General features: G+C 37.8%; 1 protein-coding gene across 5 annotated transcripts in view; it reads left to right on the forward strand.

Annotated features, from left to right (window-relative positions):
• fam184ab (family with sequence similarity 184 member Ab) overlaps nucleotides 1–14,962 on the forward strand; it is a 144,826-nt gene extending 129,864 nt beyond the window's left edge. For 2 of the 5 annotated variants that reach the window (XM_046061143.1, XM_046061145.1), the window contains exons 19-22: nucleotides 2,016–2,145; nucleotides 3,833–3,937; nucleotides 5,889–6,145; nucleotides 14,038–14,962. In XM_046061143.1, coding sequence (XP_045917099.1) covers nucleotides 2,016–2,145; nucleotides 3,833–3,937; nucleotides 5,889–6,145; nucleotides 14,038–14,119 — 574 coding nt within the window. In that variant the 3' untranslated portion in view covers nucleotides 14,120–14,962. Of the gene's footprint in view, nucleotides 1–2,015; nucleotides 2,146–3,832; nucleotides 3,938–5,888; nucleotides 6,523–14,037 lie in introns of those variants that run through there. The other 3 variants (XM_046061144.1, XM_046061146.1, XM_046061147.1) reach the window with 2 other exon arrangements.
• The last annotated feature ends 600 nt before the right edge of the window (nucleotides 14,963–15,562 follow it).

Here is a 15,562-nt window from a genome sequence, read left to right on the forward strand (position 1 = left end):
AAAATAATACTAGATATTTTAATAAGTAAATTAAGCAAAATATACAAGATAAGTGTCTGTCAGTGTAAGTGGAGTGTATGGGTGTGAAACACACAAAAAACAAAATCAAAACCGAATCAGTCGGCAGGGCAAGAGAAGAGAGAGACATATCAAACAGACGAATTTAGTTCTGTGGCTGCTGGATATGTAAATGGACAAGTGTTTGCTAACAACTTTGTTAAAACTTTATAAGGTGATAAAATGTCAGCGTTGTGTTTACAGCATTTTCTTCAGCCCCAAATTGGCCACAAAAAAACCCAACAACTCAGTACTGTTTTAAGTAATTAAATAATGCTTATTATTGTGCATCAAGATTAGCACCCATAATTTAGGAGTGTATAATAGTTGATAATGATAATATGATGTTTAAGATTCTTTGCTATAAAACAATCGGTTCCTGCCAAACACGGACCCTGCTAGAGCGGCAAAAGAGATTGTGATGCTTGAGCTGTAGAAAATGTTCGGCGCGCAGGAGGAACTCTATGAATCGTCTATCAGAAGTGCACAGAAGGGGCCAGCACAGCAACAGACAGTATATCTGATGAAACTGCAGATCAGTATGCATCAGTGTCAGTGAGCAGTGCTCCAGTGGCTGCTCCTGTGCAACGGCGGACAGTCCTTGGAGAGAACCAGCAAGACATGTTTCTCTGGTACTCTGCCTTTAAGAAAGTGTGACTTCACACTGTGGTATAAATGTCACAAAGATACCCCTCAGTGGGTTGCACTGTGGCAGTGTGGGAAGTGAAAGCTGTTTAGCTCATTGTCACATGTATGTATCACAGGTATTGGTAAGACCAGAAATAGGCTCCTAGCTAATTATGCAGAGAAATCTTGTTGATCAAAAAGAACCACTGACATTTCCTGAGAACACCTCGTCTCTACACCCAAAAAAATACACGTGTAACAGAACTCAGTTCATGTTTAATATTACAGTATTTTGTTGTTTTACTCAAAGTCACTGAGCTTCAGATATTTGTTAATTTTTGTTCTCAGAGGGTTTCATGTTGTAACTTTTAACAAAGAGGAGTGCATGCAACAATAGCTGAAAATAGCCACCTCTGAATTATCAATGTAATATTTACTACACTCCGATTAACAGTTAACAACGTTTCTCTATATCGAATTTCACAGCTGACACAGTGCTATGATATAAAGTAGTGAGCAACTGATGACTCACATCATATGTTGTGTAGCTTTTAAAAGACAAATTTCTGAAATCAATAAAGTACACTAGTTCTCTACATTATATGCTACTGTTGGGGCTTTGAAAGGCTTTGTATTGAATATTATTTCAATTTCAAAAAATGAGTTATTTTCCATCCAACAGTGTCACTTAAGATTGGATGTTTTTCTGCTCTGCGATCTTTAGTGCTTTTGTTGCATTGGGGAAAATGTCACCGAATATGAAATGAATCAGAGGTTTAACACAAGTGGTGATTCCAGTTGGAAAATAACAAAAATCCATTACTGCATTTTTGAAAGTTTTCATAACTCACAGGAAAAAAACATCAACCTATGGAGGAACTGCGCAGCTCTGTTTTTGATTTGAATGTACATCCCCCTTAATGTTTTTTGTGATGAGAAGAGGACAGGGCAGGGAAGGGAAGGGACAATTATTGTTTTATTGATCAAAAGCTAATGAAAACGAAAGCCTATTAATCCCTCATCTTTATACTCCCTGTAGTATATGCATTAAATTCTCTTAAATCATAACTCGTTCCATCTGGTACACACACACTGTCAAGTGCATGATCTCAAAAGTTCACCTTACTGCCTTTTTTTTGTGTATGTCATATATTTTGACATATTTTCTTCTGATGAAACTGGTTGGATCACACAGCCTTTCTCCTCAGGAAGAAGTTTTAATTCCATTACTTTACTACTGTATTTACATAAGATGTCTAAGCCTGAATGGTGTTCAGTGGATCTCTCGTGCACAATATTTATGTTTTTGTGTTTTTTGTCTCATCTTACAGGCTGGAAGGAACAGAGGAGAAGTTCAGGAACAGGGAGAGTCGTCCTGAGGATCTGCAGATCATCGCTGAGCTGAAGGACATGGTGTCTGAGAGAGAATCTCTAGTCAAGAAACTGGTGGTAGGTAATATGGTGAGGTAATTTGAGTATATTAAGGAGGAAATATTCAATCTAATGTGTATTGTTTCCATTTCAGATGTAGTAGCACAAAATTTCCCAAGTGAAGCTTTCATAAGAGACTGTTCCCCATGTCTTTGAAATGACAGGTGCCTCTCATTGGGGGGAAAAAGGGAATTACAATATTCTGAGTGCAAGGAATGTGGAGCATGGATTTATTTTACAGACCCAATAAAGACATAGATGGCCTTATTTCAGAATTGGTCTCAAATTATGAAAAGCATGAATGAGATGTTTAATTTGTCTTTTGACCCACCGCCCCTAGCAAAGTTTTATGTAAATAGTTTAACATTTTGGGAAATATACAGTATTTTTTCGCTTCCTTACAAACATTTAGATGAGAAGATTGATACCACTCTCGTCCCTGTGTACTTAGTATGGATCTAGGGCCAGTAGGTGATTCATTTAGCTTAGCATAAAGACTGGAGGCAGTGGGAAGCAGAGTACCAGAGTCTCTCTAAAGTTTCCTACCAACACATCTAAATCAGGCATGTGCAGTAACTTCCTGGACTCTTGCCATCACTGTGAGGTTGCCAGTCAGCAACCTGCAGAGACACCAGTAAGTCGCTGCACCCTCCTGCTTGGGCAAGGAGTAAAAGACATGAGATACAAGATGTTAATTTGTGAGCATCATAGTGGTGTTGGTAGCTTTTTCCTTCCCACTTCCAGTCTTAATGCTAAGCTAGGCTTATCACCTCCTGGCTTTGGCTCCATACTAAATACACAGATACAATGGTGTTATGTAAGCATGTAGGCATGTTTCCCAAAATATTAAACTTTCTCTTTAAAGCTTACAGACGGACCTAGAATGAGTACAGTTAACTGACCAAATTAAACCATTAAACCATTTTTCCTGGCAATATTTTTGGGACATGCAGTATTACTGTGTGAAATCTTGAAGGTCATCTATTCAAAAGAGATTCTCTGTAAATTATAAAGATAAGATAAGATACTAATGAGAATAAGATAGGTCCCAAGATACAGCCATGAGGCATGCCTCATTTGATAAGGGAGTTTCCTTAACCAAATCAGCCTGCCTGAAAGACAGGATGAGAACTGCTCAAGGCCAAAACCTGTAATGACTAAGCAATTTTACAACAGCTAATTAAATAGAGATCAATAATTACTACAATGCATCTGTTTCCAACGACCTAGTAGCTTGTCTGCCTGAATTGTTTTTTTCTTATCCAAAGGATAAAGTCATACATACATACAATACACTGTTTTCATTGGGTTTGTCTGGGGCATAGTTGGCAATAACACAAAGCTACTGCGGTTCCACTGCACTAATCACATAAAGGTGACTTCATAAATCAGCTTACAATTTGTCACAGTGTAGTGCTTGCTGCCATTGAGGTTTCTGAGTCATGGGCTTGTGTCTGAGATCCACACACTGCAGTCATTTTGAGGGAAAGCGCTGACAATAGAGCGCTTCAAAGGTAACTCGCAGGTCCCAAATCCAGAAATGAAGGAGAGCTAGAGGACATTTAAAATTGTTAGGCATGAAACTGCAGTGTCAAGTGTGTGTGCCTCTTAAACAACGTCAGCAGACAGAACTCATTAAATGTGTGATTTTCAGTCTTTTTTACAGTCCCCTTCTGCAACCTTTCTGGCTGTCAGCTAACACAGTTTCCTCCTCCAGGACGATAAGAAGTTCTACCAACTGGAACTTGTCAACAGGGAGACCAACTTTAACAAAGTGTTCAACGCCAGTCCTAACGTAGGAGTTATCAACCCGCTCATTAAGGTAGGGCCGAATATCCTGTAACACACCACACACAGGGGCACTCTGAAAAGCCTGTCGCTTTATTTTACTACATAGCAAAGATGATATCCACTCCATCTCATTTCATATCCGTCGGTGCTGATCAATCAGAAGAACAATCAGTACTGAAGTTTTAAAAAAAGGTACTATTGCATTGTAACAACCATGAATCATTACCACAGTCATTTTCAAAAATTACTCTAATCGCTGTTAACAGATGAGAGAAAACTAGAGTGTTTCAAGGTTGAACTGAGCAGGACGTCTGCTGCTGTTTAATGCCACAACAACACAAAGGGAAGTTGTTTTACAGCAAAAGACAGCGTGTGATGTTCCAGTAAAAACTGTATAAGCTTTACGACAATGGCAGATTGTAAAAGGGCGATGGAAAACTATTTTAACAATTTGATTCTTTTTACTACAAACATTGCCACAAAGGACAGTGAAAGAGGACAGGAAACATCAAAATTAAAGGGAAATTTGGTGTTTTTTAATTTGTTAAATTACAGCAACGCTGGTATGAACAGTTGTACCTACCAAGGTCTTGCTTGTTTACAGCAATTGAATGAAGGTGTCAAGGTATCTAAAATTCAATGCACCGCCAAAATGTAACACTAAATTCTCATTTACTTTAATAATTTTTAAGTTTAAGTTTGTTGAAGTGAAATGGCCTTCAAATTTGATTAGAAAAAAACCCTACACTATAGAAATAGGCAGCACTGATACATTGTAAGGACCACAGTCTCAAGTCCACCAACCATATAAAATCAGCAACTTTCATCGCAACTGGATTCATTCATATATTTTTTAATAACAAAATATGAGGAAATTATGGCATTTAATCTAAAATCTAAAGGGATACTACTGCTTTTGTAAGTTAGTTGAGTTAAAGTGTGTCATCGCATTTATTTGACATGCCTTAAAAGCCCTGAAAACCTGTAAGTTATAACTTAAACATGAAATATTTATGATTAAATAAGCAAAAAGTTAAACTTCAGAAACTTCTCTTTAACACTCAAAAACTTAATAATGATTGACATTGGCTTGGCAAAATACCCCCACAACTGTCGTCAGGCTATGAGGCTAAATCCTGATTGGTGCATGGAAGGACGTCACGTCACATTTTTCCAATTTAGCCCTGCCTACTTCATGCCTTCATACCTACTTCATGAGGAGAGCACAAAAAACAAGGAGTACAGAAAATCTTTTACGTTAGCAGGTTAAATGACCAAAACTCTTCTAACTTTGGCATGAAATTGTGTGCTCATAATAAGAGGCTGTTTGAGAAAATATGTTTTCAGGGCCTTTAAAGCTCCCAGTGCTCCTGGAAAACATGATATTTCATTTCTCACAGTATGTCTGAGTTGAATGGTCCCCATTGCATGATCAGTATATATAACTGTTGACACCATCTCTCTGGTTCTATAACTTCCAGTATTTTTGTCCTTGCTGTTACATGTGTTTTTTCCACATATTTGTATATGTGTTGTGTGTTCATCGTGTGCTGGTTTTCGTTTATCATGTGTTTTGTACGTGTAAAATATGCAAGTGATTCTTCCTCCCAATTCGATTGTTCTTCCTGACTTTTCCTCCAGCTCTCCTTTGCTTTCCAAGCCATTTGTTAGTGTGAGATGTTTTCTGCTCTGACACATCTCTCCTCATCTGAACTTTCATTTTGCCCAGAGCTACTGCTGCTTTAAGACTGCGTGATGCCAGTCCTGAGATCGATCCATTCACTCTGCTTCGATCAACTTTTAAATATAAGTTAGCACGCTGCTCTCTTCCTGTCTCGTACTGGATGTACTGTTACGAACTCTAGACCCCTGTACTCCTTTTTTCCTCCATTTCTTCTTATCTTTTATTATTTTTTTTGTCTTCCATTTTGCTCCTTTTTTGACCCCCATGCCCCTCCTTTTCTTTTTTTTTTTCTGTGTAGCAAAAGAGAAAGAATGAGAAAACTGCAGCCAGCAGATTCAGCAGCTCTCCTAATGTCAGGGCTATGGAGGCAGCAGGTATGGGCGTGGGCGTGGCAGGTTCAGGGAGTGGGCAACCCCCCCAGCCCCCACCTCCACCCCCAGCCCAGCCCAGTCGCCTAGAGCCCATCCCCAACTCCCCCCTCCACCACCTTGAACTCAACTCCAACAAACCTCTTCCCCCGCCGACCCCTCCCACCGAACCCAAGAAATTCATGAGGTGAGACCTTTTCAGCCCCGACGGGCAGCAGCTGGTCAATCCACGCATCAATCATTCAATCACAGACCTCGGTTTAATTGGAAAATCCTGCTGGGTAAAACACTTTTACCAATTTGACTCATAGTCAAAACTTGAATGTAGAAACTGTATTTTAGGCTGTGTGTTCTCTCACAAAGGCCTCAAAATAAAAATTAAAAAAATACCCCACCAGAGGTCTCTGTTGTTTCTGGCTTTGAAAAGAAACTTCTCAGTGGGACAGTTACTGGTGTTTTACATTTTCATCCCTTCCTGCCGAGTCTGGCCCTTTCATAAACCATAAGGAGCATGCAACCATGTCATCACGAGCTGCGGAGTGTAAAATAAAATCTTGCAAGCGCTCTGATGTGTTTTAATTGAGGTTTTGCTTAACCCCACCTCCCTTAGTTACGCCTGTCAAGCTTTTTGTGCTTGCACATTACATATGCAGTTTAAAATAACGACGGCAAATTTACCACTCAAGATCCTTAGTAAATTTTGATTGATTCAAAAGGATTTGATTTTGCTGGCTTGAATGGCAACTGTTGCTATTTATCAGCTAGCTTTCTAAGCCAACATTTGCTCCATGAGTTGGTTAAAAACAACGTCTCTGGCTGACTATAGTGTTTCCAACTGACTCGTTTTAAAACATAACCTGTAAAGGGCTCAGTGTGTAAGTTTTAGTGGCATCCAGTGGTGACGGTGGCGAATTGCAACCAACGGCTCACTCACCGTTCACTTATCTTTTTGCAAGCGCGTATTGGACGCTACAAAAGCTAGATTTATGCATTAGTGTTCATATTTTCAGACAGTATGTTTCACTTTTAACTTAAAAGAGAAAAGGCTTTTAGAATTAGGACTAACCGATATGTTTGACACACGTATCACTATCTCAGATTAAGACTAATGTTAGCCTAAACCCTTGTATAGTAGCATCCAGGGCTACTGGATATACTGGAAATACCATTACTAAAGTGAAGCACTTTGCAATTTTATCTGTGAAAGGTGCTATATAAATAAACTTTACTTACTTACTTACTTACTAACTACAGAGTGGTTGTGCTAGTTGTGAACAGTTTTTAAAAAAATTTAACCACAAAATAATGTAGAGTGCAAAGCACTGGCCTTAGAGGTAATGCTAGGATACTGCTGTAGGTAGTAAGCTAGCAGCTTACAGTAGAGCAGACACTATTTAATGCATTCTTTACACTTTTGTTCTTTTTGGTTTTTAAAGGGTAAAAATCAACTCCATCCAAACTACTTCAATATGTAGGATTACGTACTTACACTAATTACTGTTAAACTATGGTTGGACAATTGCAATGAAAACAGACAGGTAGATGATGTCAGGCACCATAAAGGCCCTGAGGTTTATATCTCACAATGACTGATCCTCATTGAAGATTAAAGGACATGGCTGCATTTTCCTGCAGCACATTTGAACTAAGAGACATCAACAGCGCCACAGTCTTTTAATATAATAGATGGATATTTAGAAATTAACATTAGAACTAGAACATTAACACAAGAGTACTTTATGTGACCGAAGCTTTAAAGAATGGCGTTGGATGCAAAAGGAGCATGTTTTTATTTATTTCTTCCTTTCTATATGTCCGTCAGTCTGAACATGTTAACAGTGTGCACGTTGACAGGTTTCCCTTTTCTGTTCAGGAAGTTATACAACTTGCTGTTAATACTTGTTACTTGTTGCTCTTTGTTGTGCATTGTGTCATTTTGTGATTCGTCATCCTCATCTTCATCTGAATTTTAGCATGCTGCACTTTTTCTCCTCAACTCGAAATGGGGGTTGACTATTTTTGTACAAAGTGAAACAAACTATTTTGTTATATGAATTTATAATGAAGTAGATATGGTCTTTTGCTATCATGGACTGTCCCCTCTGTGTGTGGTGGTGTCTTATTTCAAAAGCAGTTTTACTTCTCGACTCTACTTTTTAATAAATGCTTCTCTTGTTTCTAAATGTGATTGGTCGCTGTGGTGTGAACTGATGTGATGATAAATTATGTAACATGTTTCTCACATGAATACACGCAGTTTGTTAATTGCATGCCGAGAAGTGTGTTTTTAGGATTTGATTTATAGCATGTGTGGGTGTGTGTAACTGTGTGTGTGTGTGTGTGTGTGTGTGTGTGAGCATGTTTTGGTTGTTTATCTGCTGTATCTTGCTGCATGTTTTGCTGCTATTTGCTATTAGAAATGTGGCTGCTTTGCAAAAAGCTTGTGACAAACCTGTTATTATGGCACCCACATTTTCTTAAAGGGGATCCTGGTTTTCTGGTGAAACAAAAACACACATTAGTACGCCTCATTTCGATTGGTGGGAAGGCAGGAGCACCAGCAGTGCACACAAAGACACTCACAACAGAGCCAAGCAATGACAGTATGAGGTCAGATATTATAGATCTGCTTTGAAATGTTTTCCGACTTCATTAAATGATTCATCCCTCCTCTCTCTGCACACTCTTTGTTCTTGACAAACATTTGTAGTTAGACTGATCCCTCTGCCCCGACAGTAACCCTTTCCCCGAAAGCTGCAGTGAGCAGAAATTTGTAAATCTGACCTCTTTAAAATCACTGGGTCATTATAGCATTTATAGTTTGAAGAGACTTTTATTAGGCAACAAAGCTCACCTAAGTGGGCTTTTAACATAAATCCGAATGGGAATATTTCATTTATTACTCAATATTAAACAGTGAGCCAAACAACAGCAAGCAGAGTTTTTCATAGACTGTAAATCTCAAACTTGAACCAACCAGAAAGGATGCTGGACACCAACTACTACCAACTACTAAATCTCTAGTACATTTAAAGATTTTCTCCTCTTACTGTTTTTTGTTTGTTTGTTTAAGCAATGATGAATAACATGAGAATGTAAATTACACGCTAACTTAATGTGCATAAATCCAGGTAGATGTTTTAAATTTTTGCATGGAAAAAATATCAAAATACAGATTATAACGTTACCACTTGATCTGTTAGGACTAATGAGAACATGATTGCAGCTACATGTGCAGCGGAGAGAGAAAATATAGGTTGTTTAAATGTTTAAAATATCAACAGTAATGTAAGGGTACGCAAGTAAAGGTAATGCAACAGATGAGTAGGGACAAAGGTCAATAAAAGTTTAAGCACTGTGCCCCTGTGTATGGGACTTATACAAACATGGTCCCTACAGACTACAGGGTGAATACAACTGTAAGAAAACATTTCCATTATTTACTAACACCTAAAACAAATGTGTAGCTTTAAAGTAACACTCAATCATCCTCCTTGTCATTTGTGCTACTATTATTATCACCTGTACGGTTTGTTTGGTGCACCATGTAAACACTAGTATACTGTGCACTGTGTGTCAGCGATGGGCCTCCAATAGAAGTAACAACCAGGAAATGAGAACTAGTTGCAGCTTTAAAGTCCTACTGAAATCACATATTTAGTCAAAAATAATGTACTGTGATTGATTGATTTAATTGACAGCAGCTGTGTTACATCGTAGGGAATGAGAGTAAACAAACATGTGCTGTAGTCGACATGTCATGGACGTGTCGTCAGTGGTGTTCAGGAGTAAGGACCACAAAGCACCTAAGCAGACCGAAGTGACATTTGCAAGTACATGATGTGCATGATGTTAAATGTGCTGCAGCAAAGTGGTTATCTAGACTAAGGCACTTTTCCCCGGTCAGTGTTTGTTTGGTTGCTTGTTCAAGAAGTTAAGTTGCAGATCAAGATGTGAGTTTGTAAGAAGGAGACTTTAGCAGGAAAGCTAATGTGGTTGTTGTTCAGAGTTGGTGGCTTATGTGTCGTTGTGTAGCAGGCTTCTGTCTGACGCAGCGTGAGTGTCTGCTCTGCCTACGCTTGAAGTCGTTACTGCTTTAAGCTAAGGCTGGGCAATATGGCCAAAAATGTTATCACGATGAAAACATTTAATATCATTCGATATCGATAATTATCACGATCAATGTCAAATCATTATTTCTTTCAAGTTTTAAGGCTGATTTTTGCTCCTGAGTAAAAATTGAAGAAATTGGTTAAACTTTTCTTTATGGTCAGAATGTGACACTTGATGCCAAACAGTGGATCATTCAAAACTATTATGATAAAATCTTTTTCAACAAATTTGATCAGTAAGTCTTTTTTCAGCCCCTTTTGCTTAACAAAATAAATATTTTAATAGAAAAATTAAGTGTTAATTTGTCCCTGATTCAAATGAATTAAACCAAATATTAATTGACGATATATTGAAAATTAATTATATTGTTATTGGAAAATTATATATTAAAATAATTATCATTATTGTTTAATTGCCCAGCCATACTTTATGCATGATGTAGTTGGCTGTATCAAGATACGGTCTCCATCCACATAGACGGATATCAGACCAGTATTCCATTGAAAGAATGCAAATCAAAGTGAAACCATCATGAAACTAAAGGACAAAATTTCTCCCTTTTGGTTTCTGACTTTTCTCTTAAACGAGAACACGTGATTTACAGAGCAGATATAAAAAAAATTCAACTTCAGTTGGACTTTAATGTTGTCATTGCAGATAACATAGCAAAAATGCACCAGCTGTTTTACAGGATTGGTCAAATGTACACAAAAGATAACACAAAATAACTTACTTAGGTAACCAGTAGAACAATGTAAAAAAACATGTTGTTCCTTTACTGATCCTGAAGGGTCTGTTGGGCCAGATGCCCGATGACCACAGTGTAAGAGACAGACCTGTAGGATTTAGGATAGCTGGCCCCGAGGTTGTGCACTTTCCTCTCATGCTGTAAAGAGGAGTCACATCGTTACTTCCTTTCCTCTGATTCCCTCCTTCCTTCATCTCTCGCTTCTTCATTCCCCTCCCCTCTCTTATGTTTCGGTACATAAGCTGATATCCAAAAATAATGATTAGTTGAAAATACTTTATTTTAACTTAATGGCCATACACAGGTAATTCTCCATGGACCTGCTAATGTGAATGTGTTTTTTTTTTTATACTTTAGACACCTTGATACTTTCTAAACTTTAAATATGTTCTCATATGTAATGTTGAAATAGGATAAAAATGACTGATTTCAGCATTTAGATATGAACAATCTTATCATGAAGCATCTTATCTTGCTCAGACTTCCATTTGTCTATGACAATGTGAAGTTGATTGCATTGACAGACAGAGGAATATGTCATAACTGATCATGGAGAAAGGTTTCACTATTGCTATTTTATAATAAGTAAAAAGCGTTAAAGTGCACTATAGTGTTTGTTTAATAGGGGGACGTTGTATGCAAATTACTGTATGTATTACAAATATTATTGTATGGACTTAAAACAGAATCTATTAGGTCTGAGTTGTGAACATGTATATATAATATAAACATGATTTATCAAGCGGCACAGATATAAGGGAAGTCCTTTGGGAAGTAATTGACTTCCTAAAGCACAGAAAACAACAACAAAAAATCACCCCCTAAAATTTAAATATCACCTCGGGGTTATGGGGCTGTTTATTTAAGAAGTAGCCAATTAAAAAAGCAGAAGTAGCTCCAATAGATGTTTGTTTTGATAGATGCAAACACTCAACCTAATTAGTTCAAACTTTGGGGAACAACATTTTTTCCCCCTGAGGTCGTGCTGCTTCATCCGGTCAGAGACAGACAGAGACCACCAACGATGCATGGAAATGGCATTTTCCAGTAAAAATATTTATGAGGGTTGGAAGAGTTTGTGCAGTTAGGTACTGTATCACGTCTACACACAGAAATCATAACTCATACATAAGTCTTTTAGGGCTTTTAACCACATCTCAAGGCCTTCCTCCGCTGAACTCCATACACTGAAACGTATAATAAGCTCAAAGTCTAGGCAGGTTTTTGAGTATGTAGTGTGTTCCCACTGGACAAAATGTAGTATACCTTTTTTTTTAAAAAGCCAGCGTGCATACAAAATAACACTTTAAACAACTTTAAACAATTAAAAATGTATTGCATTGAAGGATCAGAATAGTGATTTTATATGAGTTAATCCGTCTCTGAATGCTTTCCGACTTCCCTACCATGCCATACCATTTGTTTCAACTGAAAATATATACTTTTATTTTTTTAAATGCTCAGTAATTAACTAAAACAGCTGGTTGTTGTAGTTTTTAACAAATGTTACTCAAACAGGAGGAAATAATACATTTGTCGGGAACTGTTTTCAACAGCGGATTAATCCACATTTGGTGTTCTAGTGAGTTTTTGGGGAAGCTGGACGTGTAAGTGGGACTGAGTCAAAATAAACTACAGTGTCACCCAGCGCTGTGGCCTGGTGGCAGATCAGTGGCACAGATTAAAAAAAATATCAGGCTTTAAAAACAGAGTCTTGTTAGTGCAAATAAATTTAATGTAGATGATGACCAGACTTTAAGGTCTACATGTATACGGATATTTTTTCATACCGTATATACAGATTAGTGACAAAGTTAAGGATAAACATGAAGTGTCTTAGTGAGGAGTCGGGCCATCACGAGCCTTCAGAACTTCTTCAGCGCTCTTTGCCAAGTATGTGGCATAGGGCAGCAACTAACGATTATTTTCATTATCGATTCATCTGTCGACCATTTTCTAGATTAATCGATTAGTCGTTTTGGTCTATAAAATGTAATAAAATAATAACAATGTTTTGTCTAAAACCCAGATATATTCAGTTTACTGTCACAGAGGAGCAAAGAAACCAGAAAATATTTACGTTTCAGTCGTTGGTATCAGACAATTCGGATGTTTTTTTCTTAGAAAAATTATTCGGAATGATTAATCGATTGTTCGCTAACTAATACCACGTCAATTAAGGTATAACATTTAGTTAGAGAGAAGGCTCAGGGATGAAAGGACAGAGGGGTCGAGGAGGAAGGGATGGAGGGGGTTGATCCCGGTCGTGGTGGCCGGAGCGACTAGGAACCCGGCGGTTGAGACTCAGGGTGGGGGCACGTCTCTATAAGCGTCTTGCTTATGATCCCTCTGTGGTTAATGTGGTAGAACAATAACAACTACTTTGTCGGAATTGTGAATTTTAGCGTGCGTGTCTTTGATGGTGGGAGGAAACCGGAGCGCCCGGGGAGGAAACCCACGCAAACACGGGGAGAACACAGAAAGGCCTTGGCTGACCGTGATTTAATTGGAGAGGCACAGGAGGATGAAATGAGTGAAGTACAGGTGTGGTTGGATTAGTGAGAGAGGCGTGGTCTTGTTCCTGAACCTCAGTTATAATCACTACATAAAACGTTGTCAGTTAATTTAATAGTTGACAACTAATCGATTAATCGATGCCGCTCTTCTGTGGAACTGGAGGGATGAACAATACAAGATATTCCCTCATTTATTTCAGTGAGCCAGGTGCGTGGAAGCATCTGCATTTGATATGTTTCTTCTCTATTTTAATTACTTTTCTCCCGTCTGTGTGTATACAATAATTGGTATGTAGTATGGAGATGGGATGTGTTTCTCTGCTCTGCTCTGTTGTGGCTCACTGGATCCTGACAATGACTTTGCTGCCCCCTTGTGGAGAGAACATTGGATTACACAATCACAGACCTTTAAACCTTTTGATTAGTAAAAGTAACACAGCAAAAAATAGTTTAAGTGGAAAAATTACACTTTTATCACAGAAATAGAGGAGGTCCAGCAAAGGACTGTAGTAATAATAGTAATAGTACAACAACTGACTATGTCTCAAATGGCAAATGACAAAAAAACACCGGGGGGATAAATGATAACCTGACACTGCTCCTACCGTTAAGTCATGTGTAACACTATGAATTAACCTCTGGCTTCTTCCCTGACTTGTCTTTTCTGTCTTCAATTTTATTCTTGCGCTCCCGTCCCAAAAGCCCTCCTGAAACAAAGGACTCCGCCATCGACTCCCCGGACGCCCAGCGCCAGGAGTGGTTCGCTCAGTACTTTTCCTTTTGATTGACCACAAACCTGCAAACACAAAGGAATTCAGCATGTCAACCAAACTTGAACTAACAAAAAAAATAACTAAGAAAAATTGCAGAAAAAAAGAGAAAAAATGTTCAAACTCTTTGTTCTTTATTGTCATTGATATGGTTTGGGGATCAATTCACTTCAGATTCAGTCAGCTGAAATTGTAATTTAAGGTCTGAGAATAAAATCTCATGGGTCTGTCGATAATAAACGCACAGAACTCGATGTCGTTCATTTTAACTTTTCGTAAAAATGTAATGATTTTCCACTTCTTGTTGTTGACTGAGGTGAAGCTGAATTGAACCCAAATCCTGACCATCAAATGTCATCACTCTGATCTGATTTGATTGTTTATCTCTTGATTGTTTCACTGTGGATGAGTTTCTCTCTTAGTACAGTGACAATGATCATCAGTATGTTTGATGTTTATTTTATTTCTTTATTTCCTTACTTATGTTGCAGTTTCTTGGAACTAGAAAAAAAACTGAGTGGTGCATTATCATGCTGCTAATTGCCATTGTTGGACTACAGTAAGAAATATATATATATAAAGAAATATACGGTAGGTTATTGTGCTCTCTCTGTACGTGGGCCCACTGCATACAGCATCTTAGACTAGGGGTGCTGATCTAAGACCAGCTTGCCTCCTCATTTATGGTGACATTTACATGGACCTGATCCTAGATCAGTTACACTTCTCTGACATGCTCCATGAATACAGGCTCTTATTTTAGGATGACACCATCATGGCAAGTTTGTTACAGCTGCATAGAAGTTTCAGCCGATTTTGGTAGAATATTAAAACCTGTTTGTATGGTTGTCTGTCTCAACACAGATATAATGATGTCTCACCAATTTTAAAAACAAAAATAGCATATTTTATATTTATATTATAATGTGTATGCTTAATAAATAATTATTGTGACATTTACTTGTGTTTGTTTGTTATTTATTTGAAGTGAATCGGTGGTTTACATTTCATTTAAAAGGCAAAGTATTTTAAGAGACGCAAGATTATAGAAATTCAATAACAACAACATTATTGAGCTACAACAATTTGAGTTTTAACTGCAAATTTGATGCAGAACAAGTTTAAAATGTTTGATGTGCGGCCACAATTTGTTTTAAGTTGTGAGTGAGTGCTTATCAAACTGGTTTCATCAGGACAGGACAAAATGTTGATGAAACACTGAGGAGATCTTGGCATAATATATCTTAAGGTCTACAATTTTGACTCTGCACACTGTCAAAACGTATTTTGCACATGCAAATCTACTTATCAATCTTACTGACAGACTGATAAAAACTAGCTCTCACTAGTTTTGTCATTAATAAACTTCTATACATCCTCAGCCTGGAGGGCTTTCATTACTGTCAATAGAATATAATATTACAATACACACAGCACACTGAACAACTTTATCTGAA

Source organism: Micropterus dolomieu, linkage group LG10, assembly GCF_021292245.1.
Source record: "Micropterus dolomieu isolate WLL.071019.BEF.003 ecotype Adirondacks linkage group LG10, ASM2129224v1, whole genome shotgun sequence".
NCBI lineage: Eukaryota > Metazoa > Chordata > Actinopteri > Centrarchiformes > Centrarchidae > Micropterus > Micropterus dolomieu.